Below are 26,841 nucleotides of genomic sequence, written 5' to 3'. Positions count from 1 at the left end.
GGGGCCCCCTGTCATTGGGGGGCCCCATGGTACCCCACAGTTTGTTTCATGGTAAATCTGCTCCTGGACTGGATATTTAAATCTGAAACTAACTTCTCATCACTTATGCTGATTGGATGCTTTCTGCAATTCATTCATCTGGACAATGACAACAGCCAAACTAGTTTTCTTCATGTGGTAGTATATTGTGCACTTACCGACACTTCACAAGAAAAGCTGTAACTATTATTGGACCTAAAGGATTAAAATACTGCTGTTTGTCTTGGATTTTGTAAGCGCAGGACTTGATAAAAACAAAGCTTAAACTAAGTTTGACTTAACTGTCCATTTATGAAGGGAATTGTGCATAGCATTAAGGCCCTCTTAGTGTCCCATATTATGAGAACAAAAGATCTAATGAGTAGCTGGTAAGTTCTGAATATGTAAAACCGGAAACATAAAAAAAGTCCACCTGTGGAACATGTTGCCGGAGTGAAGAGTCAAACACAAAGGTTGGAAATAATCGAAAGATAGTGTTAGGATCAACAATATACAAAGGTACATATGCCAATGTAAAGGTATATCTTCTGGACGTAAGTGGATCACAACTGTTACCAGATATGCCCGTTACTTTGGGGTATGCTCATTGATTAGGGTTACTCGTCTGGGGGTTGAGGGGTGGGGGTTTCTGTAATTCTATTAATGTACTGCGTATGTCACTTGTGTGTTCATATGGAACTCTACTCCTTCCTTCTGCAAGTCCCCTCCCAATGGAGCTATCCTGCAGGACCTAGGTTCCCCAGGACTGGGTTTCTCCAGTCCTAGAACCAGATGAACACACACACACAGACTAACAGAGCAAGTCTGAGCGGACCGCGTCAATCAGCACTCTCAAGCTGATCCCCTTATATGCCCCTGTACTCAATGGGCTGGGTCAAGCAGCACCCCCCCCTTATGTGCCACAGGTTTAACACATCCCTGTCCCCACTTTCATGTCACAATTGTACTGGTATGAGCAAACCCCACAGTATTATTGGGCGCTACAGGGATCTTTTAGCTTAGGTAACAGAAGGGTTGCTGCAGAGTAACTGCGGGAAGCTAAAAACACAAAAGAGTAAAGTTCAGAGAGAGAGAGAGAGAGAAGCAACCAGCTTAACCATAAAAGTTATTTATTGAATAATAGTGATAACTACACAAGGAGGGCTAAACAAACCTAACAGTTACATTTTTAAAGGCTAATACCTGAAGTAGAAAAGAAGAGAGAGAGAGGGATCTCACCCACTCCATGAGGCTTGAACTCGTCGGGGTTCCCAGGTGATGGTGGTAGCTCAGGGTCCTGAGTGCTGGAGACAGACAGAGCCCCCAGCACGATCAGTCAGGAGATGGAGTCCCAGTGGAACTGTTGCAGAGTTTGGATCCATGCATCAGAACACTGACTGGAGGGTGAGTAGGGATTTTTGTAGAGAAAATACAATGGTTCAAGGGAGAATACTAGATTTGTTTATAGGTAAACTGATGACTCAAGGGTTTTGTTTAGGCTAGACAATAGGAGCTGATCACTCTTGGCTATGGGTGATGTTTTCTTCCAGGGAGCTCACAATGCAACTAGGCTGCTTCAGTATTTTGGATATCAATGAAGGATTCATTACTAGAATTGGTCTGATAATTGCTGAGCTGGGTGTGTGCAGGTGTAGGTTCATTAATATCTGGAACAGAAATTCCCATGATGCAGTGCTTCTCTGCTTTTCTGGTCCCACAGTTCAGTGCGGTTCTCTGTTCTTCATTCTTTATACTAATCCATGTCCCATCTTTCATGCAGATGAGGCTAGGGGAGTTGTCTCTGTTCTTCATTCTGTATACTAATGGAGATGTCTTAATCTTGTCACCCTTGTCAGGGGGGATCTAGGTGTGCCTCCCAATGCCCTTCACTGCTCTCTGCAAGCCTTTTCTCTGATTGGTTTTGGTTCAAGCAGAGACTGGTAGTGGGGGGTGTCTGTCATGAGTCAGACAGGCTAGATACTGGGCTCTGGTTCTCCAAAAACACAGAGCTGACTGGTATCACAGCATGTCAACATGTCATCAAAAGGAAAACTTTTCCTCACTTTTACAATTCAAAACTGCTAGTGTCATATCCATCACGTGGAAATTGGTCTTCCTTGGAAGCGGTAGTTATTGGTGTGCCCCTAAAGTGCAAATTTAAGATTGATAATTACCTGTTCTGTTCATTCCCTCTGGGGCACCTGGTATTGGCCACTGTTGGAAGACAGAATACAGAGCTATATGGACCTTTGGTGCAACCCAATATGGCTGTTCTTATGTCAAAACAACCATCAGTTTAACTGTTCTGGTTTTGATAACAATATTTCTACAAGTCAAATAGAAGCTTCTCAGCAGAAGTGCCAGGAACTGGCTCATGGTGGGAGAAGTGACTCAGTTCAGCTTCTGTAAAAAAATAAAATAAAATTATAAAAAGGTACAGGATATTTCTGTTTATCTCAATTGCTAATCATGCCCACTCAAAAACTTGAGAGCTCGTCTTTAATTTTGTCTTCTGCTTGTATGTTGATTTGTTTCATCATTGAAAGTATACAATAAGGACAGGCCATATTATGAAATTCCTCATTGTGCCAAAAAAACCCACTCTCTAATCTCAAGGGAGAGAAAACTGTCTGATGTAAACTGGCATTGTACCAACAGTGGAATAAAATTGGCCCAAGTGTGTTGGAGGAGCTCTGGGAAAACAGCTCACTCGTTTAGTACTACTGCAAAGCTAACAGCCTATTTTACAGGGCTTAGGCAAATTCTGCCTAAACAATGGAGTGGTCTCCAAAGTGATTAGTAATTATGGTATGTTCTCCAGGTAAAGTTCAACTCTGGGCATAAACTAAACTTAAAATATCAATCCTCTGATTCTCAAAACTACATAAATGTTTAACCTCACATAAAAGCACTTAATTATAAAATGCCAACCTTAAGTACATCTGTTGCCTACCATTAAATACACAAAAACGACATGTTACATAAACATTGTAATGACCACGGTAGTATAAACAAACCAGTCACTTGATTCTGGGACTTCTCAACTGTATAATAAATTATACAATGCAACAGTTACAGGAGATTGTAATGCGTTGCCCACCTGAGGATGCCACCTGACATGCTGAGATACCACTCAGCCTCCCTGGGCACCCTTTTTACCTGTCTTGCTGAGCCAGGCTATTAAACCTCCTCCAGCACACACCCATCTGCAGAATGACACAGACACTGAGATCAGCTCTGGGAAGACTCCGCTTAAGGGACTTGCCCAAGCACTCAGGTGTCCACCTCCCTTGAAGTGCAGACCCAAAGGTATATTATGAAATTCGCCTCCTCCCTCAATGTGGAGGAAGGATTGCACAGCCTCTTACCTCCTGCCCCCAGTTATGAATTGCACAAACTGGGTTATATTATAAACAAGAAATAGGGTTATTAACTACAAAAGGTGAATTTTAAAGGAATATAAGAGAGAACACACAAAACAAAGCAGATTACTGAGCAAATAAAACAAAATATGCAAGCTACGCTCAATATACTTAAGAAACAGTTTACAAAATGTAATTTCTTACTCTAAATGTTATTTTAGGCAGGTTCCAAAATTTCTGTAGCTTAGAGTTACAGTTATATTTCTTTTCAGACTGGACCCCTGTCTCAGTCTGGACTCCCCTCTAGCCTTCCCTTCAGGTGTCTTTAGCGATCTTTCTTCTTGGGCACACAGGCTGTGGAGAGGAGGAGTCCCGTTTGCCTTTCTCCCCACCCTTAAATAAGGTTTACATAAGGCGGGAATCCTTTGTTTCCCAAACTTGACCTCTCCCCTTTTAGTGGAAAGTTACAAGAAGTCCAAGAAAATGTTTAGTATCAGGTGACAAGACCACCTGACCTAGTAGTGTCACAGTTACATCCCAGGATGCCTCCCAGGAGGGAGAGAGATTAGTATCTTCACAGTCTTGTTGTTCCTTCCTGATGGCCTGTTGTCTGGTGGGTGTCTTCCCAATACACACCCAGTTGTAATTGTTACTGTGACCGGGATCCTAGTGGGGAGCCAGCTGTGGTCACTCAATTAGGGTGAACTGCAAAGAATGGGGCAGACAATCCCCATAAAGCTGGTGGATATTCCAATACTTAGATTTACCAAGCCAGCATAAAACAGCTTCTTTATTACCTTACTGGTTACTCAGAAGTCCAAACAACACAGTTCCCTTAAAGTGATCCAGCCTCAGGCCTCCATCCAGGTACTCAAGTCAAATATAATGAACGTTTCTGTAAACGTTTATTTCATTTATTTATTTCTGTTTATTTCATCATATAAAAGAAAAGGTTCTACCAATCCCAAAGGATTACCTCCCAGGTTAATGAATGTTTCAGATCTTACTCAAATGCACACTATAACCAATTCGTATTAACTAAACTAAAATTTATTAAAAAACAAAAGAGAGAGAGTACGGTTAAAAGATCAATATACATACAGACATGAGTTCAATTCGTTTAGGTGCAGATTCATAGCAGAGATCACATCACATCTGATGAAGTGAGCTGTAGCTCACGAAAGCTCATGCTCAAATAAATTGGTTAGTCTCTAAGGTGCCACAAGTACTCCTTTTCTTATAGCAGAGATGGTGAGCTTTGTAGTTGCAAAGAGTTCTTTTAGAAATAGTTCATAGGTCCAATGTCCAAATCTCATATTCAGGGCATACCAGCATAACTGGGACCTCAGTCTTGCGACTCAAACTTCCCCTGATGAAGCGTAAGCAGATCTGAGATGACAGAATCAGGACCCCAGGATCTTTTATACAATTTCATGTCTTCTTTTGTAAGGTGTTTTATGTCATTTGGTGTAAAAGAGCAAGAAGACCACTGGATCTAGGTCACGTGGTATAGCTGAGAGAGAGACTATATAAGGGGAGAACACACCTTAAGCAGTGCTGTCCTTCTGAGCGGCAGCCCATGAGATGCGCGCTTCGAGAGACAACGTACCATCAAAAGAGCTTACCTGATTTCCATACACGGTGCTCCATAACCATGGTTCATCCAGATTCCGTGTTCCTCTTGCTGACCATTATCTAGGTAGTAGGCAGTCCAGGATCCGATGTTGCAGTCACGCAGCCTGTCTCTGTCTGGAGGTCCATCCGCAAGTATCGTAACATCATTGTTAGACACTCATATTTGTACGGTGATCTGGTAAGACTCCGTTCGGGATCCATTGGATACAATGAGCCAGATGGTCGTTGGAATAAACGTCCCTGACTGGGTAGAAGGTTAGCGAGGAGGTTTCTGCATCCGATGCAAGGATGCTTCTGAGGCAGCGACAGCGATTGTTCTGACACCGGTTGGTGGACTAGGCAGGCTCAGAAGTAGGATGCTATCCGAGGAGGGGAAACATTTGTTTCCTTGGGTGGGATCTGCAAAATAGCAATCCCCTTGTGTGAGTGGTGTGAGATTGTGGGTGTGAGCCCCTGGGGAAGACGGACTCCCTTGCGGGACCCTCACTCGGGGTGCACGAATCTGTGGGTGTGGGATTAGTAAATCCTGTCCCCCACCCAAGGGTGTGTGGAGAAACACCTTGTTAAAATACCTTGAGGTGGGTCTGTGTGTGTGTGTGTGTTCGTTCCCCAATTGATTGAGTCCCTAACTAAAGAAGAAAAAGTTAACCTGCCAGGGTAGGATGGCAGAGAACGTGGTTGGAGTGACGGGCTGGACAAGGCAATTAAATAAAAATTCCATTGACTTCTGTATTGCTTTATTTGGGAAGAATAAAAACCCCAGGACTTATGATCTGTTCAGTGGGGAGAATGCTATGGTTAAACTGTGCAGAACATGGGAAAGGTATATGATGTCTAAGCCTTCCCCCACTAAAAAGTCTAAGAAGAGAGCTTTGCTCTTCAGGTTGGGTATGACTGCAGAAGAGCTGGATAGGCAACTGAGACTGAAACAAGAAGCCACTTCTCAAGCTCTAAGTGTAGCAGCTGAAAAGGAAGCTGAGGTAGGAAAGCTTGGCTCCCAGCAGGCGGCTGCAACAGCCCAGATTGCTAACTTGACAATGCAGCTTAACCAGTTATAATCCCAAGTGCAGGAGTTGAATGGTAACCTCCTGAAAAAGGAGAAATATATATGCTGTCAAAAAAATTAGAAGGCTCTCAAGCTGCAACTAGAGAGTTAATGAAAGAGGTAAAGACAGCAAGACAAGGAACATCTGTGAACGGTATGCATCCGATGAAGTGAACTGTAGCTCACGAAAGCTCATGCTCAAATAAATTGGTTAGTCTCTAAGGTGCCACAAGTACTCCTTTTCTTTTTGTGAATTATAGTGTATGTGATCAAAAGATAAGAATGTTGAAGCAAAGGTTGCAGCATATGCAGGGTGTCATAAATGCTGTAAAAACTGACCCCGTAAGAGAGTATGAGACTGGTATATCTATTGACATGGATGGGAGTGACACAGAAAGAGAAATGTTACCTCCTCCTCCTAAGTATACTAGGAATGAATCTGTTTCCCCCTCAGCACCAGAGGAGCCACATGAGTCTTGGGGGAACTAGGAGGGGAATTCAATTCACCCTCTGATTGCTCCAATAACCACTACTGTGGTTCATTATGGACATGGCAAACCCTCGGAAATGAGGTATGAAATCCGTGCCCTGGGGCCGGAACAGGTGCGAGCTATGAGCAAGCACATGGGCCCCTTTTATAAAGAAAATGCATTGGATTGGCTGGCAAAGCTTAGTGTGACCGCCAATTTAAGTTTTGAAGACACAGTTGAGTTGGTAAAAGAAAGTATGAGCACTGATGAGTTTGGGGCCCTACCTACAGAGGTGCAGGTGGCTAGTGTTCAGGAATCTGTGATAAATTTACCTTGCCATTATGAAGCTGTACTACCCATATGAAAATCTTAGGGGCAAGATGTACGCTGACAAACAGAGGATCTCAGAAAGACCACAGAAATTCCTTGCCAGGAAACGATTACTATCTTGGCTTACAGATCAGCCTCTGATAGTAAATGGAGTTGTTGTGTATGATACCTCCGAATTCCAGGAGATGTTTGTTCAGAGTTTGCTCCCTGCAATTAAAGTGGCCATGGGAACTGCGAATCCCAGAGTAACTCGTCTCAAAGAATAGGAAACCAGAGCTCAAGAAGCGTATGATCTATATAGGGAGGCTTACCCTAGCGGCAATAACATCCTGGGACACAAAAAGAAAGTGGCTGCCATAAAAGGTGGGAATGATGGGAAGGCTAGTTATTGAAAGAATGGCAAAAATAGAGATCCTGACTATGGGTTTAGATTAGCCTTATGGATAAAACTCCTCAAGTACGAGCCCATAGAACAACTAGATGGTCTGCCAACTCGAGCCTTGCTGATAAAGCTAGCACGGTATGAGGGAGAGGATCTAGCAGGGGAGGAAGCGGTTCGTAGAGAGGAAAGAGCACCAGCCCAAAGCTCCCTCTGAAGCCACCAAGCTCTCCCTTCCCCATTGCATGTGGCCACTATTGTAAATGATAGGTGGGGAAGGCAGCAACTAACATCTGCCTGCAAGGGGAGTTCGGTAACATCAAGCAAACAATGCTGCTGGACACTGGGGACACAATGAGTAGAATTTGCACAAAAGCAGCTCCTTCAATAAAATAGCTACCGCTTAGAGCAGGGGTGGGCAAACTTTTTTGCCTTAGGGCCACATCGGGGTTCCGAAACTGTATGGAGGGCAAGGTAGGGAAGGCTGTGCCTCCCTAAACAGCCTGGCCCCGGCCCCCTCTCACCCCCTGACTGCACCCCTAGAACTCCCGACCCATCCAACCCGGCCTGCTCCCTGTCCCCTGACCGCCCCCCCGGAACCCCCACCCCTAACCGCCCCCCTGAGACCCCACCCCCTATCCAACCCCCCTGCTCCCTGTCCCCTGACTGCCCCAACCCTTATCCACACCCTCGCCCCCTGATAGACCCCCAGGACTCCCATGCCTATTCAACCACCCCCTGCTCCCTGTCCCCTGACTGCTCCCCAGGACCCTCTGCCCCTTATCCAACCCCCCACTCCCCACCCCCTTATCATGCCTCTCTGAGCAGTCAGGTACATCTCACACACCAGTCAGGTACATCTTATCTGGAAAGGCAAATGGCGGCTGGGTGTCCAATCCCCGTCTCCTCAGGAGGTGAGGGTTCATCAAGTGCCGTCTGTGTCCGCTGTACCATTTGCTCTATTATCAGAAGGTGAAGACCACGAGTGCCCGGTTCCATTGGAGGAGAATAATACTATCAAGTCTCCATTCCAGCTAGAGACCTCATATGAAGTAGCTAAAGCAGTGGGTCGTGACATATGGGTCGTTGATGGGAGCTGTTTCCATCTAAAAGGCACCCCCCATACAGGTTATGCTGTATTCCAGGTAGCAACAGACAGGGTTTTGCAAAGCACTGTGTTGCCCCATTCTGCCCAGGCAGCAGAAGTTGTTGCCATAGTAGCCACTTTGGATGCTGTGGATAGAGACTCTGTGATAATGATTTGCTCAGATTCTGATTGGGTACTGAGGGCCCTCATTGACAGGATGATGGTGTGGATGGCTCGCAGCATACATACAACAAACCAGTAGCCCATTCCAAATATCTTATTCATGCCTGGAAACTTGCTGAAGGCAGCAGAGCTTCAACTTTCCTTTTTAAGGTACGGGCTCATCGGAAGAACATGGCCAAGGTATCCAGACTTAACAACCAGGTGGATGGCCTAGCCAAAGAGGCAGCATTAATGGGCCCGGACATGTTGTGGGTAAAATCGGACAATGTTAAGTGCTCACTGCAACCTGCAGCTGTACAGCAACAACTTGACATTTTGCAGATGCAAAAGAAGGACAAAGAGATTCAGGATCTACTCTCTCAACATGTCATAGGGGTACCAAATATCTGAACATAAAAGAGGACTGGTAACGGCAAATTGAGCAGAGGTGAAAGATGACCTTCCAATATTGGTAGTTCTGGGCTGTCTACATAAGGAACTTATAACTTTAATGCACCAACAAGGTCATTTTGGCATCAAGAAGACAGTAAAAAGGCTCCTCACTGTTGGGTGGTGGCCAGACATCACAAGGGATGTAGAGTATCATATCTGGAATTGTTTGGCATGTGCGCAGAACAACCCAGACCATCCTGTTAGGAAGGAACCTGTCATCCACCAGCCCACTGATTGTCCCTGGTATTGGATCCAGGTGGACTACATTGGCCCACTACCACACACAGGGCAGTGAAACTGCGACTGCCTTGTGGTAGTGGACCCATTTTCAAAGTGAGTGGAGACCTACCCTTCCAAAAATAATACTGCAGCCACCACCGCACACCTGCTTCTGGAGCAAACATTTTCCCGGTATGGCCTTCCAGAGGTCGTCGACTCTGACCAGGGACCCCACTTAGTGTGTGACCTGGTTAAGAACATTTGCCTTGCACTTAACAGCAAACAGCGTCTCCACAACGCCGGACATCCCCAGAGCTCGGGGCTCATTGAGTGGGCTAATAGGAAAATTAAAAGAGTATTAAGGAAGATCATAGAGCTCGCAGGAAAGAATGGAGATAAAAAGCTACCCTTTGTCCTAATGGCCATCAGGTCCTCAATTGGAGCACACGGATTTACATTCCATGAGACCTTTACAGGTCGGCCAATGAGGACTCCTGAGTTGTGGTGGCTAGGGGGGGTACCACCTGATAACTATCAGCTCCGGGTACAAATAGACCAGTACATAACCCAGCTGTTGGCTAAAATTAGTGATGCTCAGAAGGAGGTAACTACCCAGTTAAAGCGGAAGATATGTCAAATGGACAAAAGACTGAATGCCAACCTAAAATTTCATGTATAGCATGTTGGAGATAAAGTTTTATTTTAATTCTACTCAGAAAAACATCACCCTCTGAGTCCCCGCTGGGTAGGCCTCGTAGTTATAACCAAAAAGGCCAGTCCAACAACGTATCAGGTCGAGTTAAAATCTGGCAAGAGATGGGTTTTTAAATGGTTCCATTCGTCCCAACTAAAGGAATGGAAGGGTGGTGTGGGCCCCTAAATCTCTGGTCTGTCTATTCCAGGAAATTCGTGCAACCACCTGGATTGGAAAATGTTAAATGTGTTAATATTGTTGTTTGTTAGATTTATGGACTCTCTTATTGTAAATAAGAATGAACACTTGTATTGTAAAGTGAACAATAGGATGGCTGAGAGATGGGATACACCTGTAGGGGTTTATGAATATAATTATGAGTTGCTAGAATCCATGTATAATTAAACTGATGATTATGATGAAGACGCGGTATATAATCCCAAGGACAGAAGTATACTGATGAATAAAGCTCTGTTGAGCTCGGTCTTGAAAGGGATTATATCTGTATGTGCCTATGAGGATACTGGCTATTGTTATCTTGTATGGGCAGAAAAAAGGGGTAACAAACTCTTCATTAATGGCCTTCACAGCGGATGACGAATGGAAGCATGAGCTCATATTAGATAAGGATGCACAAATTAAATCTATAAGGAAACAAGGGGGCAATTGTTCATGGCTCTTCTATGACACTTTCCTACAGAGATGTTCTAGGTTTATTGAGGTTTGGGAGCTGTCCAAGTGTCTGTCCGTCCTAAGTGACCTCCCTCTACAGGTAAATCCTGGGGATTTAAGTGTAATGGTTTAAATAGGCATCCGTAATGTTAATCAAACCTTTATAAATGCCCATTTGTATTTGCCATCAGGTCATTATCTAGCAACTCTGAAATGCAGCCATTGTATAGAACCATGTTAGTAATTATAATGCCAGTATCATGAATGGGTTTTGTAAACAGTTTCCCTGTTGTATGTATTGGGAAAGCTCGTGTTACAATGTTATCAAATGAGACAGGTGACTAGGTTATCACAAGTCTGTATGGAACTAAGGTCAAGGTAAAGATATCTGTGGTACCTAGATCATATACAAGTTCTGTTGGACTGATGGTGGTCAAACAGAATGTTAGAAAAGTACTGATGATAAATCCAGTATATTCCATCAAAAGGTTAATACAGTAATGCCTGTACAAATTTCCATACACAATGTTAACCAAGGATGTTTTGCATACACTGCACCTCTAATTGCAGGATGGAGTGCTTGGGTGCAAGGAGTGGTTCCATCATCCAACTCTCTCATAAGGAAACCTAGGGATACCTTATCTAAATATTAGGAGGGGTCAGAACTGGACTAGGCATGTTAAATACGATAGATGATCAGATCCTAGCCAATAAATAGGAGCTTTGGGCTATGATATAGCCTCTTTATCACACTCTCTTACTACCTCATTAAATAGGAGTAGTGAGCTTGAGTATCATATAGCCAATACCTTACCTTCCTGGATGCAAATTCAGGAGACAGATCACGTCAACATCATAGGGGCCTTAAACATTCTTCAGTCTAACATCTCCCTCACTTTAGCATGTGTGCAAGCTCAGCAATGGATTCTAGATGTGGCTAAATCTATTGTGAGGGACTGCCTGAATGGGCTTATTCCAGTAGAGATAAGGCATGTTTTGTGGAACCATCTCACTCCCTTTGAGCAAGAACACCAGGGGTGATGGAAGTTAATTAACTTCACTTACCTCCACCGCAACCATTCAATAATTGCTTATGTGCTGACCTTAAAAGCAGCAAAGAAGGAATGCGTTTACCCTTTAGTGCCCATAGGCTTAAATGTGGGACAAACTGTACTTATTCCTATGGCTATCAGCAAATGGGTCCATCGGAAGGGTGAGGAATACCACACTGTGAACCTCCAGTCTTGCTTAGAAGAAAAGGGCCTAGGCTACATTTGTAACACTGAAGTTTTGGAAGGATCCCATGTATATTTAAATGCTCAAAAAGGAATGTGTCATTATAAAATGCACTCTTCAGATTTTAGTCACTCCTCCATCGTGCTCACGAATGACCATTGTTTATGTTTAAGCAGTTGGTGCAGTGAGTTACTGTAAATAGTTATCATAGAATTACACACGACCCCTCCATCAACCTTTGTCTGGGCTCCATATTTTCCATCAAGGGTTGTTATATAGACTTTGTCTGACATGACATCACCACCGAGACTATAGATGTATAGTATACTTTATATCCAGTCATATATATTATATCAGTATACTTTAGATCCAGTTCACCTTGGAGCAAATATAGCAGCCCTAAACCAATTTATATTCCACCCAGAAATGAAGGCCCACTTAAAGCAAATTGAGAAGGAAGGGAAAGAGGTATTGCTGACAGTGCATCTGCCTTTAATCAGATTAGGCAGGTGTTAAAGCGAATCAAAGATGAGACCGCTTCTAGTCAGTGGTGGGAGAATCTATTTGGGGGATTGAAAAATTGTAATGATGTATGGAATATTATGTTTCATCCTATTATTGTGGTCCTAATCATCCAATTTGTAATCATTGTGTACTTGATCTGCCTTACCGTGTCGATCAAAAGAAAAACAGCTGTTATCTATAGCTTCTGTGCCTGTATCATCTTTTAAGTTAAGTAATGTCTATGGAATGTGATGGTTAAACTTCTATGTATATCACTTTACTGTCAAGGAGGGGAAATGTAAGGTGTTTTATGTCATTTGGTGTAAAAGAGTGGGAAGACCCCTGGGTCTAGGTCACGTGTGTGATGGGTTGGATCACAGAAACCCCTTTGGGACTGCCACCTGATATGCCTAGACTACCTCTGAGCCCATTTTTCCTGCCATCTTGGGACTTCAGTACCTTGCCTTGTTTGAGCCAGACACCCATGCCTGCTGCAAACACAGATCCAAGTCTGAACCACGTCCCCCACAAACTGCAGGCTTAACTGAAAACAGCTTACGAAGTACTCCTGTCTCCAGCACTCAGATCCCCAAGTCCCAATGGTATCCAAACCCCAAATAAATCCATTTTACCCTGTATAAAGCCTGTACAGGGTAAACTCATAAATTGTTCACCCTCTATAATACTTATAGAGAGATATGCACAGCTGTTTGCCCTCCCCCTCAGGTATTAATACTTACTCTGGGTTAATTAATAAGTAAAAAGTAATTTTATTAACTACAAAAAGTAGGATTTAAGTGGTTCCAAGTAATAATGGAGAGAACAAGTAAATTACCAGACAAAATAAAATAAAACACGTAAGTCTAAGCCTAATACAGTAGGAAACTAAATGCAGGTAAATCTCACCCTCAGAGATGTTCCAAATAAGCTTCTTTGACAGACTAGCCTCCTTCTAGTCTGGGTCCAGCCATCACTCACACCCTATTTACTGTCCTTTGTTCCAGTTTCTTTCAGGCATACTTTGGGGTGGAGAGGCTATCTTTTGAGCCAGCTGAAGACAAAATGGAAGGGTTTCCCAGAGGCTTATACAGTTTCTCTCTGGTGGGTAGAAACTCCTCTCTCCCACTGTGTAGAATTACAGCTACTAGATGGAGTTTTGGAGTCACATGGGCAAGTCACATGTCCATGCATGACTCAGTTCTTTACAGGCCCATGCCATTGTCCACATGCTAGTTTGAATGTTCCCAGGAAAGCTCAGATGTGGATTGGCGTCTATCATTGTTAGCCAAGTACTCCCAATTACTTGAATAACCCCTTCACATTATGTTGACCAGGTTTGCCTTAGGTGCTTCCTACAGCAAACACTTTCAATACAAGCATAGAGCCAACGCTCATAACTTCAGATATGAAAATGATACATGCATACGAATAGGTTGAATACATGCAGAAGAACACAACCTTTGCAAAGATATGTTACAGAGCATATGTAGCATAAAACGTATTCCATTTATGTCATATTTACATTTATAAGCATATTTCTAGAATGCATTATGGAGTGCAATGTCACAACAGGGTATGGCTGAGAGAGAGACTATATAAGGGGAGAACACACCTGAAGTGGTGCTGTCCTTCTGAGCGGCAGTCCGTGAGATGTGCACTTTGAGAGGCAACGTACCATCAAAACAGCTTACCTGATCTCCAGTCAAGGTGCTCCATAGCCGTGGTTCATCCAGATTCCGTGTTCCTCTTGCCAACCGTTATCTAAGTAGTAGGCAGTCCAGGAAACAATGTTTTCAGTCACATAGCCTGTCCGTGTCCGGAGGTCCATCTGCAAGTATAGTAATGTAGGAGGAGAATTTCTGTATTTCTGTTCCGGTTGTTAATACCCACACGCCATCTTGAATTCCTGACAACGACTAGGAATCCAACTTGGCTGCCTTTCTTTCCCCTCCTTAGGTATAGTTTCCTGCCCTTTCTACCGAAAGGCGGGCAACCGGGCAACCATGTGACATGTGATTTGCCCAGTAACAGCAGGGCATATAAGGGTTAGCATGTTTGAGGGAAGGGGATGCCCATCTGAGTGGCAGAGTGCTGGATCACAGCAGTGTGTTCTACGCAGGTGCGTAAGCCAGGACACTGTGTCTTAGGGTTGTGGGAGGCTTTAACACACTTGCACGCAAGGGTGAGCTGCTAGCTGCCACCCTCTCATCTGGATCTTACTTGCACCCATGACAACGCATGAGGAGGAGAAAGAAGAATCACCAGCATCAATCAGAGTTACCACCTACCTGTTGCCTGAGGTCCACTTCTCACCCTGCTGAGTTACCTGATCGGTTCCAGACCCGATCTGCGTTGTGAAGTCAGGAGGCTCCAGACACAAGCTGCAAGAAATGGTAGAGACCTTTTAAGTCCTCCATACCCCTTACCTGGGACCTGTCTTGGGAAGGGAGTAAACCCTTTTTGGTCACAGTCAGTACAGTTATAGTGTCACCTTTACCTGTTTACCTTATTACCTGTGTTGGGAGTCCTTTATAGCATACCCTGCTTACTTATCTTGTTTTCTAATGAACATACCTGAGCTTTACTCCTGCACTCCCTTGTTGGCTTTTATCTCGGGTGACCTTAAACCCCGATGATAGATGTGGGTAAAGAGATGAATATCTCGACTGGTCTCCGGCCATCCTGAAACCAGTCATCAGTAACACTGTTGTTAGTCACCCATAATTGGGTCTGGGCTCAATGCCCACAGTTCCAAGATCAACCACTGAGTTATTTGTTGTACTATCTTTCATTTAAAAAATCTTTCTTCAGTTTCATTTCCACATGTATCAGACATCCTTCCAGTGATTTGGAGGTGGGAGGTCCTTACAGGTGATAGATATTGAGTTGGGTCGAGCCATTACCATATGTGGCATACCTTTAACATTGCAACTTCTAGCCAAGCAACACTTTGACAAGTTGGGATTTCCTCGGGGAAGAATAGGTAATTAGGATTACTTTGAAGGAGGTCCATCATTGGTACTTAGCTATACGAATTAACCTAAGGCCATTTGCTTATTCCTCCACCATTCACAGTATATTTCAAAGAGAGATGAATACCAAGATATCCTGTGTTTACAATTCATTTAAATGTTACGATGTTCTTTTGATCTCTGAACTATCAAGTATACAGCAACGACAGGGACTGTTGATTACATTGTTGACCCTCATCATACATATATACATACACAAACATTATCTTCCCACTGTCTTTTGAGGGTTATTTATTTTGCAGGATGTTTAACCCTTTCTGGCCACGTGTCACAGTTATATAGTCCATATTCCTAACTTTAGTTACAGAAATGATACAGGCATACAAATTGGATAATCACATTCAGTAAATCATAACCTTTCCAATGACAGGTTTCAGAGTAGCAGCCATGTTAGTCTGTATCCGCAAAAAGAAAAAGGAGTACTTGTGGCACCTTAGAGACTAACAAATTTATTTGAGCATAAACTTTCGTGAGCTACAGCTCACTTCATCCGATGAAGTGAGCTGTAGCTCACGAAAGTTTATGCTCAAATAAATTTGTTAGTCTGTAACCTTTCCAATGATATCCTACATGAGCCATCTTGCGTAAAGTACATCTCAGTTATGTCATATCCATATCAGAAGCATATTTCCATAAAGAATATGGAGTGTAACAGAGATATTTCAGTTTAAGTGACTAAGGGCCTAGGCTTTTGGAGCAGGAAAATCCTAGTTGTATTTGCTACCATAAGCTTCCAGTTGGCTTTGATAGAAAGACAACCATGAAGACCTACATTTCATGCATTATTAAACTAATCTGCTTGTGTTATGGGGGAATGCAACTTCTCTCACATTTCACATATATTTGTTCCCCTTTGTCAACCATACCTTTCAATTCCCACTAGTTTTGAATGTTTTCATAAATCTTCAGTGGCCTTCAGGCAGTCCAGTGCACTTCTTGGTCAGGCTTCAGGCCAACTGAAGCTTGTCTCAGTTAGCTTGACCAGACATAGAGCATGCTGAGTTTACTCCCAAACAGGGGTGTGCCCAAGAGGGAGCAAGCAGGGGCATGGCCCCCCCAATACTCATTCGGGGAAGAGATCATCTCTGGCCCCGGGGCTGCGGAGGCAGGAAACTGAGCAAGCTCCTGCTGGAGCGGAGGGAAGAGTGAGCTCCTCCCGGGCCCAGGGCAGGGGGTGGGGGAAAGTGAGCTGTAGCTCACGAAAGCTTATGCTCTAATAATTTTGTTAGTCTCTAAGGTGCCACAAGTACTCCTTTTCTTTGTCTCTCTGTGGGTTCCCACCCTTCCTTCTAAATGGAAAGACACCAGGTTTAAGATGGATTCCAGTATCATGTGACATGTTCACATGTCCTGTGAGACTTCATTACTCACTGGCTGGCACCCACATATACATAAAGGCTTACAAGTAAACAGAGCCATTTACAACCAATTGTCCTAGTTAAGGGGAGCCATCAAGATTCCAGGCCACCATTAATGGCCCACACTTTGCATAATTACAATAGGACTTCATAGAGTAAAACTTAATATTTCTAAAAAGAAAAGGAGTACTTGTGGCACCTTAGAGACTAACCGATTTATTTGAGCATAAGCTTTCGTGAGCTACAGCTCACTTCATCGGATGCATTCAGTGGAAAATACAGTGAGGAGATTTATATGCACACAGAACATGAAAAAATGGGTGTTTATCATGCACACTGTAAGGAGAGTGATCACTTAAGATGAGCTATTACCAGCAGGAGAGTGGGGGAGGGAAGAAAACCTTTTGTAGTGATAAACACCCATTTTTTCACGTTCTGTGTGTATATAAATCTCCTCACTGTATTTTCCACTGAATGCATCCGATGAAGTGAGCTGTAGCTCACGAAAGCTTATGCTCAAATAAATTGGTTAGTCTCTAAGGTGCCACAAGTACTCCTGTTCTTTTTGCCAATACAGACTAACACGGCTGCTACTCTGAAACCTGTTAATATTTCTAGCTTCAGATACAAGAATGATACATTAATACAAATAGGATGAACACACTCAGTAGATTATAGGCTTTGTAATGATGTCTTACAAGAGACCTTTTGCATAAAGCATATTCCAGTTACATTATATTTACACTTATATATGTATTTCCAAAAAACATATGGAGTGCAACATCACACCAATGTTTGAATCTTTTTGCTGTTGAAATATGCCATTGTCTCCAAAAACTTAACTGTTTGGTGGAAATATGAGTTTGGATAAATTACTGGGAGCAGGGGGAAGAGTGACTGGCCCCCTGGATAGTCCAGTGGTTAGGGCACTGACCTAGGAGCCTTAGGTTCCAGTTCTTGCTCTGCTGGACTCAAAGCCCTGATTTGAACCTAGGTCTCTACATCACAGGTGAGTGCCCAGCTACGGGGCTATGGTGTGTGTATGTCCCATGTTTCTTCATGGAAAAACTCAAAAAGGTCTTGGGTTTGTGACCCATAGGAATCCTTGGCATTTGTGTGTGTAAGAAACTCTCCATGCAGCTCTGCAGCCAGCCCAGCTGGTTTCCACTCCCTAGGCAGTCTCTGACTTGCCCCTTCTCCCTAAGGTTACCACCTGGCCAGTATTTGACCAGGCTGGCCGGGTTTTTTTTAACGGATTTGCCAATTGCCAAAAAAATAATTTAATCTGCTGGGTTTTTTTACATGGGTATAAAGATTTGCATTATCATCACAGTACACTGGGATATCTAATGTTAAAGGTTTCTCTGTCCAGCTAAAGATGCTGCAGTATTTCCACTTCCGCAGTTTAAGTGATAACAGATCAAAACTTTTGAAAATACAGCAGCTGTCTGCCCATCAACAAGCAAGCACACAGTGCATGTGTGTGAGAGAAGGTTTGAGTCACACAAGACTGAAGAACCGTGCAAAGCATATTAAATAATGAAAGCAGAGGTGCCGACTTTCTAATGTGCTGGGGAAGTGGGGGCTCGACACCCTGGCTTTGCCCCGGGCTCTGCCCCCACTCCTGCCTCTTCCCGCCCTGTTCCGCCCCCTCCACCAAGGAGGCCGGGCCCTCGCTCCTCCCCGCCATTACCTTCTGCATGCCATGGAACAGCTGATCGCGGCGGGTGGAAGGCGCTGGGAGGGATGGGGAGGTGCTGATCATCAGGGCCGCCATGGGTGGGAGGCGCTGGGGGAGAAGAGCGGGGAGCTAGCTGCCGGTGGTCGCTGAGCACCCCCCATTTTTTTCCTGTTGGTGCTCCAGCCCTGGAGCACCCACAGAGTCAGCACCTATGAAGGGAAGATCAGGGTGATGGTGCAAGTGATCCCTCGACACCCCCTGGGAAAAAAAGCTTGCATCAGAAACTGCACATCCAGTGACAACTGGCTAAATGAAACAGACTACAAAGACTGGCTGGCAAAATGTGCTGATAAAACAAATGCCCATTGTACAATGTGTCAAGGTGTCTTTACACTGAAATTTGATGGAATTGATGCTGTTTGGAAATATTCAACTGGAAAAAAACACCCAACAGTTGTTCAGAGTGCAAAACAGAATGCATGCATACACAGGTGCTGACTTTCCAAACTGCTGGGGTGCGCTTGACCCCCGGCTCTGCCCCCACCCCACCCCTTTCCCCAAGGCCCCATCCCGTCTCTTCCCACTCCCACCCCACATCTTCCCGCCCAGTTCCACCCCCTCCCCCAAGTGTACCATGTCCTTGCTCCCCGAGCCTCCAGCACGCTGTGAAACAGCTGATTGCTGCGGGTGGGAGGCATAGGGAGGGAGTGGGAGATGCTGATCCATGGGGCCCACTGGTGGGCTGGAGGCGCTGCAGGAGGGAGGAGCTGATAGGGGGGCTGCAGCACTCACCATTTTTTCCCCATCGGTGCGCCAGCCCTGGAGAACCTACAAAGTTGGCTTCTATGCACCAGCCCTCGAGCATATCAACATTTTTCCCATGGGGAAACACAGTTAAAGATGACGCTGTGGCTGCAAGTGAATTGGCCTATGTCTTTCGTGAAGTGAAGCATGACTGCAGTTTTTTGTCAATGACTGTGGCAGTTAAATAGGTACACACTGCTTCTGCTGTGGTAAATCAAATGAAGCTGAAAGGAACAAAAATCAAAAGTCTAGCTGAGAATGTGTTTTCTTTGGAAACAGGAGTAAAAAAAGCTAAAAGAAAGGTTCTCCCTTTGCAGTTGCTACTTACGCATCATATGAAGGAAGCCAGAATTTTTTTCCTTTGGTTACTTGGTGTTTTTTTAATATTGGAAGAGGCATAAACAACATCCTTTTGGATTTTTATGAAGAACTAGATGAGACATCGGAGTTGATTTCAGGAGGTATAATGAATGCCATAAATGAGCTTGGGTTGGACCTGAAAAATGTCAGTGCTTGTGGAGCCAATAACGCATCTGTGAATTATGGTAAGAACTGTTCTGTGTTTGCTGAACTCAAAGCTGTTCAACCACTGAAGATCCAAGCTAACTGCAACTGTTATGTTTTAAACAATGCAGCAAAAAACCACATGAAAGCCCTCAGCTTTGATATGGAAGGTTTGGTTTTGAAGATTTTCAATGAGTTTTCATGTAGTGCAAAAAAAGCAGAACATCTCAAATTCTGCTTTGAATCTGTGGAGGAAGAGTATCAGAAAGTACTTTTGCATGTGCCCATTCGCTGGTTAACCCTCTTCACTACAACTGAAAGGCTTCGGTTAAACTTCTTTTTCTTCTTTCATATGGCTGGTGGAGAGCAGCAACTACAGTTTCACTTGAAGTTAACTGAGTCAAATGGCTACATCAGGAGTGGCAGAATTTATTGCAGTAATGCCTACTTCCTATTTATACATTGGGCAGTAGGTGGTGATATGTTCCATAGTCTGTCGTGGAGAGCCACACTCGCACACTGGGGAGTCCTTGATTTTCGATTTGTGCATTAGATGTCCGCATCTACCATGGTTAGTTCAGAGTAGACCAAGAAGACCGTGGAAGGTTGAACCCAGGCACCTTCTGCATGGGATCTGGCACAAGGTGCTTATTTTTTAAGTCTTGTTTAGTCCAATCTGCTTTCCAAGTCTCCTTCTGATCGCAGCCTGATTGCATGAGGCTAAGCGAATGTTCCCAGAAAGGCTTGTGGGACATAAGGTGTTGGGGGGTGGGGCATTGTCAAGGTCTTGGTGGATAGGAAGACATCCATTTCCTGGATTCACTGAGCTTCGCAGAGTGCTACAGCAGTTCAGCATATCCTGTCCTAACATCGCAGGGGAACAATGTTAGAGAGAACAGGTAGCCATGGTGCTGGAGTCAAAGTAAGGGTTCCAGTGATGCACCGCATCACTGTATTCAGTTGGGTGTCAACAAGTCACATGTGGCTGCATCTGATCCATACCTGTGCACAATATTCAGCTACCGAATATAAAAGTGCTATTGCAGATGTTCACAACAGTAATGCCAATGCACCCCAGGTTGTACTTGTTAATTTCTGGATTATGTTGGGTCTCGTTTTTATCTTTGTAGTTACCTTCTCAAGGTGATTGAGGAAGGTGAGGATGTGGTCGAGTTTCACTCTGAGGTACGTTGGGATGTAATCATGTTGCATATTTTTACCACTCAAAGCTACTTTCAGTGTGCTTTTGGCACTCCTATTATCAAGATGAAATGCACTTACTATTATTTTTTCCAAGGTTTGGTTTGAGCCTCCATTTCCAGAAGTATTGTTCTATAGCTCAGACTCCCTCAGTTAATGCTTTCTCAATATCATGCAGGTTTGGTGTTTGGATTGGCATGGCAAGATCATTTGCATATGCAAATTTGCATGATTTAGTTAGAGGCATGCCACTCATGTAAATATTTAAAAGGGTTGGTGTGAGTACAGAGTCTTGTAGTAGCCCGTTTATGGTACAGGGTGAGCTGGTCTTATTACTTAGGTACACCCACAGGTGTCTGCTAGCACGGTCCACAGCAGGCAAAGTGTTTGGTAGCAAGGTATAATTTTTGCAAATTTCAGCATCAGGCCCTTCATCTATACAGTGTCATATGCAGATGACATGTCAACAAATTACCATTGCCTCACACCAGATTTCAGGGATCCATACTGTCCTGAAGGTAGCAGAGTACAATGTTGCTAACCACTGGAATCCTTTGGGGCCAAGATGGTAGAGGAGTGTATCAACAATTCTACCAGACACTTGCATCAATCCCCAGAGGAGAACCTTCCAGTGTCAACATTGAGGAAGTGAAAGAAGGACTTGGCGTTATGAAAAAAGGGAAGGCTGCAGACCCTGATGGTATTCCGCCAGAATTCCTCCTATGTAGAATTGGGAAGCTATGAAGGTGTACTACTCGGATCTTGAGGAATTGGACTGTGACAGGCTGATCTGGAGATTCATTGGCGATCAGAAGCATGAGTTAAATGACAAGTTGATGCTTCCCAAGTACTACATTTACTTTGTTTGCATTCTGTCATGGCCATCTTTCAGAAGTCAATTTCCATTCTTGAAAAGGATTCTACGAATGCCACAGAACTTTTTGATCTGATGTCAGATGCCAGCTGATTGACAGAGCAAAGGACGAGTTTTTCGGTTATCAGGTGAACAGAGCTTTGCCACACTTGCCAAGGGAAGCCCAGGAAAAGTTCAGAAATGAAGCAAAGACTATGTACAATTGAGCAGTAGCTTATCTGGAGAAATGGTTTTCTTTCAAAGACTCTCCACTTAAGTCATTTTCCTGCCTAAACTTCAAGGAAGTGCCAGCATTTCATGACTTAATGAAGCTGCAAGATCTTTTGAAATTGAGTGCTGCTACTGTTGTAGATGGGAATGATTTCTACAGGGAGTTCTGTGTCTTAAGTACTGGTGTCCTGGCTCTAATGGAAGATGACAGTCTTGCTGGACCTGCTGATAAGTGGTAAGCATTTTTCAGGATGGTGGAAGCTCCAAATGTCTTGAAAATTGTTCAGCATGTGTTTGCTGTTCCATGCAATAAGGCATTCATGGGGCGAATTTTCAGTTTGATGGGAAACCTCCGAACTGATTAGACTGGAATTGCCTAGGTGTTGAAGTGGTCAAAAGTGAGCTTTGCATTAGATGCAATCTTAGCTATTCCTGTCTGGAATTCTACAATGTTGCTGTTAAAAATAAATGGCTGGAAATGGCACAATCAGATGACAAATACTAATTCAAGAAATAAACTCACTTGATTGTCTTCATTTATAAAGTTCTAAAACATTCACGTATACAATTAAAATATAGAATCAATGCAGTTTGGGAAACAATAAAATCTCAACGGAGATGGAGAACACAAACCGCTTTGAGAAAATGGGGAGAAAATGATGTTCTCAGTCTTATCTATGTGTGTTATGGATGGTTTCAGAGTAACTGCCGTGTTAGTCTGTATTCGCAAAAAGAAAAGGAGTACTTGTGGCACCTTAGAGACTAACCAATTTATTTGAGCATAAGCTTTCGTGAGCTACAGCTCACTTCATCGGATGCATAAGTGGAAACTGCAGAAGACATTATATACACAGAGACCATGAAACAATACCTCCTCCCACCCCACTCTCCTGCTGGTAATAGCTTATCTAAAGTGATCACTCTCCTTACAATGTGTATGATAATCAAGTTGGGCCATTTCCAGCACAAATCCAGGTTTTCTTACCCTCCGCACCCCCCCGCCCACAAACTCACTCTCCTGCTGGTAATAGCCCATCCAAAGTGGCCACTCTCTTTACAATGCCTATGATAATCAAGGTGGGCCATTTCCAGCACAAATCCAGGTTTTCTCCCCCCCCCTTTTTTTCCAAAAAACACACACACAAACTCACTCTCCTGCTGGTAATAGCTTATCCAAAGTGACCACTCTCCTTACAATGTGTATGAAAATCAAGGTGGGCCATTTCCAGCACAAATCCAGGTTTTCTCACCCCCCCACCCCAAAACACACACACACAAACTCACTCTCCTGCTGGTAATAGCTATCCTGAAGGATGACCCAACACTCTCACAAATCTTGGAGACAGGCCAGTCCTTGCCTACAGACAGCCCCCCAACCTGAAGCAAATACTCAACAACAACCACATACCACACAACAGAACCACTAACCCAGGAACCTATCCTTGCAACAAAGCCCGTTGCCAACTGTGCCCACATATCTATTCAGGGGACACCATCACAGGGCCTAATAACATCAGCCACACTATCAGAGGCTCGTTCACCTGCACATCCACCAATGTGATATATGCCATCATGTGCCAGCAATGCCCCTCTGCCATGTACATTGGTCAAACTGGACAGTCTCTATGTAAAAGAATAAATGGACACAAATCAGATGTCAAGAATTATAACATTCATAAACCAGTCGGAGAACACTTCAATCTCTCTGGTCACGCAATTACAGACATGAAGGTCGCTATCTTAAAACAAAAAAACTTCAAACTCCAGCAAGAAACTGCTGAATTGGAATTCATTTGCAAATTGGATACTATTAATTTAGGCTTAAATAGAGACTGGGAGCGGCTAAGTCATTATGCAAGGTAGCCTATTTCCCCTGGTTTTTTCCTACCCCCCCCCAACGTTATGGTTAAACTTGGATTTATGCTGCAAATGGCCCACCTTGATTATCATACACATTGTAAGGAGAGTGGTCAGTTTAGATGAGCTATTACCAGCAGGAGAGTGAGTCTGTGTGTGTGTGTGGGGTGGGAAGTGAGAAAACCTGGATTTGTGCTGGAAATGGCCCACCTTGATTATCATGCACATTGTAGGGAGAGTGGTCACTTTGGATGAACTATTACCAGAAGGAGAGTGAGTTTGTGTGTGTATGAGGGTGGGGGGTGAGAAAACCTGGATTTGTGCTGGAAATGGCCCACCTTGATTATCATGCACATTTTAAGGAGAGTGGTCACTTTGGATAAGCTATTACCAGCAGGAAAGTGAGTTTGTGTGTGTGGTTTTTGGAAAAAAGGGGTGGGGGGAGCGCTGAGAAAACCTGGCTTTGTGCTGGAAATGGCCCACCTTGATTATCATACACATTGTGAAGAGAGTGGTCACTTTGGATGGGCTATTACCAGCAGGAGAGTGAGTTTGTGTGTGTGGGGGGGTGGAGGGTGAGAAAACCTGGATTTGTGCTGGAAATGGCCCAACTTGATTATCATACACATTGTAAGGAGAGTGATCACTTTAGATAACCTATTACCAGCAGGAGAGTGGGGTGGGAGGAGGTATTTTTTCATGCTTTGTGTGTATAAAAAGATCTTCTACACTTTCCACAGTATGCATCCGATGAAGTGAGCTGTAGCTCACGAAAGCTCATGCTCAAATAAATTGGTTAGTCTCTAAGGTGCCACAAGTCCTCCTTTTCTTTTTGTGTTATGGATGTAGATGCTACACGTGACTGGGGGGTGGGTGTTGCAGAGTTACTTTGTGGAGGGGGGCTAGGTGCCTTTCGAAGGTGGTAACCCTACTTCTCCCCGCAGTGCAGGTGGGGGGCGAAAAGTGATGAACGCTGCCCTTCGCCCTGGGAGAGGGTGTGGGCTCAGGACTCGTCCCTTGTTCTGCTCATACATTTCCCACAGCAGGAGGAAGCTGCTGGGCTCTCCCTGCCGGAGATGGGACTGGCCTAGGGTGACCAGACAGCAAGTGTCAAAAATCGGGAGGGGGGGGTAATAGGAGCCTATTTTAGAAGAAGACCCAAACATCGAGACTGTCCCATTGGGACATTTCGTCACCCTAGGCTGGCCCCGCTTCCCCCATAGGTGCCTGGGGAAAATATTTTTGGGCTGTGGAGGCTGAGCCCGCCTCGCCCGCAGCCCCCAGCGGCAGCTGCCACCCCGCGGGGCTGGGCCCGGCTCCCCGCCCTGCCCCCAGCGGGCGCTGCGGCTCCGGCGCCAGCGGCTGGGCGCGCAAGCGGGCCCCTCCCCGTCGGACGGACACAGCCGGGGGCGACTGCGCCCCTCCCGGGCTCGCTGCGGGGTTTCTCTCCCCGGGCACCGGGCGTCCCCTCGCAGGCGGGGATCCCCGGCCTCGGGCAGCCCGGCGCTCGCCCCCGCGGGCAGCCAATGAGAAGCCGCCTCAGCGGCGGGAGCCGCCCAGTGCCGAGCAGGCCCGGAGCGAGGCGGAGATCGCCGAGGCTCCCCCTCCGCGCTCCCCCTTTTCTCTTGCGCCCTGGGCGGGGATTCTCTTCCCTGATCCCCTCTCCCCCGCCCACCCCACTTGAAAGCAAGATGGAGGATGGTGGCTGCTGCGGACACCACCGCTGCTATTGCAGCTGCTGCTCCTGATCCCTGAAGAGGCTGCAACACCCCGGTTTCTCCTCCCACCAGCTTCCTGCTGCACTGATTGCAATCGCCCTCCATGCACTCACCCCCTTCCTCCTGCAATTGTCTCTGCTTCTGCTCTCCCTGCCTCTTGCCCGCATGCATTGAATCTGTGCGTGCACACACAGCCCCCTAGGTGGCTGCTGGAGGGTGAAGGGGGGACTCCCGTAGAGCTGCAATTGCACGCATACCTTCATGTTCCTGTATTTATTGTTGCCACTGGCAGCCACCCCCACCTCGGTGCATTACTCTGTTGCCTGGATTTCCGCGTTGGCTGCTGCTGGAAGGTGAAGCCGGGACCTGAAGACAAAACATAGACACACCTTCCTCTTCCCAGGCACCAGCGGGGGAGCAGTGAGTGGATCAGGGTGGTGGTGGTGGTGGTGGGGGGGGGATCTTGTCTGGAGGAGCCGCCACTGCATGCAGCAGCCATGAGCAGCTCCACTACCACCACCTCCACGACCAGCAGCAGCAACGCCGGGGAAGGGGCTGAGGAGGCGGCCAAAGACTCTGCAGACATCGTGGCGTTTTTCCGATCCGGTGAGTGTACTTGTTTCCTTGGGACAGGAGAGATTTTGATGGGGGGAGGCGGACTGGGAGGCCACGATTTGCACCAGCTTGGAGGAGGTGGTGAAAAGTCTCTTTTCTCTTTCCTCCCCCCCAAGAGGGAGTGGGAGTGATTCGCTGCTTGGGAGCTGGCTTTGTGAGAAATGCAAACTGGTAGCTTACTGGGGGGAGGCTTTTCTTTCCCTCCCTAAGAAAGGAACACTCTGAATCTTTTGCATTTATAGTCGTGTATCGAGGGGGAGGGGTGTAAGGGATCTACAGATGCGTTGGTGTGTAGAGGATTGCATACGTTTTACGGTATCCATTTTTATACACGACTGCAATCTAGAGTATTCGGATGTATCTTTTTAAGGAGACAGTTGTGTGCTCCCGATTATTAAGGTATACGTCCGTGTAAATGGCAGAGCTTACTGTGGAGCGTGTCACAGGAAGAAATCTGAATTACAGCCTTTGTCATAGTTAACTGTTAAAGAATGATAGTATATATAAAAAAAGCTTCTATTCCAGTCCCCATGAATAATAAGGAGGGGACTATCCATAAACAACTGTCGCAACAGTAAGTTATGACCTTTGACTACGACCATGCTGCTTTTCAGTTCACTCCGATATTGGAAGAAAATTACAGGGGTGATATCGCAGTCACTAATGGTGAACTGACAAACCTCAGTCGGCATACTAGTCACTTACAAAAGTTGGGACACAAT

At 45.1% G+C, this 26,841-nt stretch overlaps 1 protein-coding gene and 1 long non-coding RNA gene across 4 annotated transcripts in view; one reads left to right on the top strand and one right to left on the bottom strand.

The window, feature by feature from the left end:
* Window positions 1–1,187: 1,187 nt before the first annotated feature.
* Window positions 1,188–25,850, bottom strand: LOC125632019 (uncharacterized). Of its 2 annotated transcripts, none has more exons than XR_012667087.1 (5): window positions 25,762–25,850; window positions 18,350–18,546; window positions 14,555–14,647; window positions 13,958–14,094; window positions 1,188–2,421 (listed from the first exon to the last, which is right to left on the bottom strand). It is a non-coding gene; the product is annotated as an uncharacterized LOC125632019 (long non-coding RNA). The 2 variants fall into 2 exon arrangements; XR_007355141.2 differs by having other exon boundaries at window positions 18,350–18,595; window positions 25,762–25,838.
* TRIO (trio Rho guanine nucleotide exchange factor) overlaps window positions 25,456–26,841 on the top strand; it is a 400,776-nt gene continuing 399,390 nt past the window's right edge. The window contains exon 1 of one of the 2 annotated variants that reach the window (XM_048839612.2): window positions 25,456–26,110. In XM_048839612.2, the coding sequence (XP_048695569.2) occupies window positions 26,002–26,110 (109 nt within the window). In that variant the 5' untranslated portion in view covers window positions 25,456–26,001. The remainder of the gene's footprint in view (window positions 26,111–26,841) is intronic. The other variant, XM_048839610.2, reaches the window with a different exon arrangement.

The sequence above is a fragment of the Caretta caretta genome, chromosome 2 (genome assembly GCF_965140235.1).
Source record: "Caretta caretta isolate rCarCar2 chromosome 2, rCarCar1.hap1, whole genome shotgun sequence".
NCBI classification, from domain to species: Eukaryota; Metazoa; Chordata; order Testudines; family Cheloniidae; genus Caretta; species Caretta caretta.
Note: the sequence above shows the minus strand (reverse complement) of the source record. Positions and strands in the feature narration are given on the sequence as shown.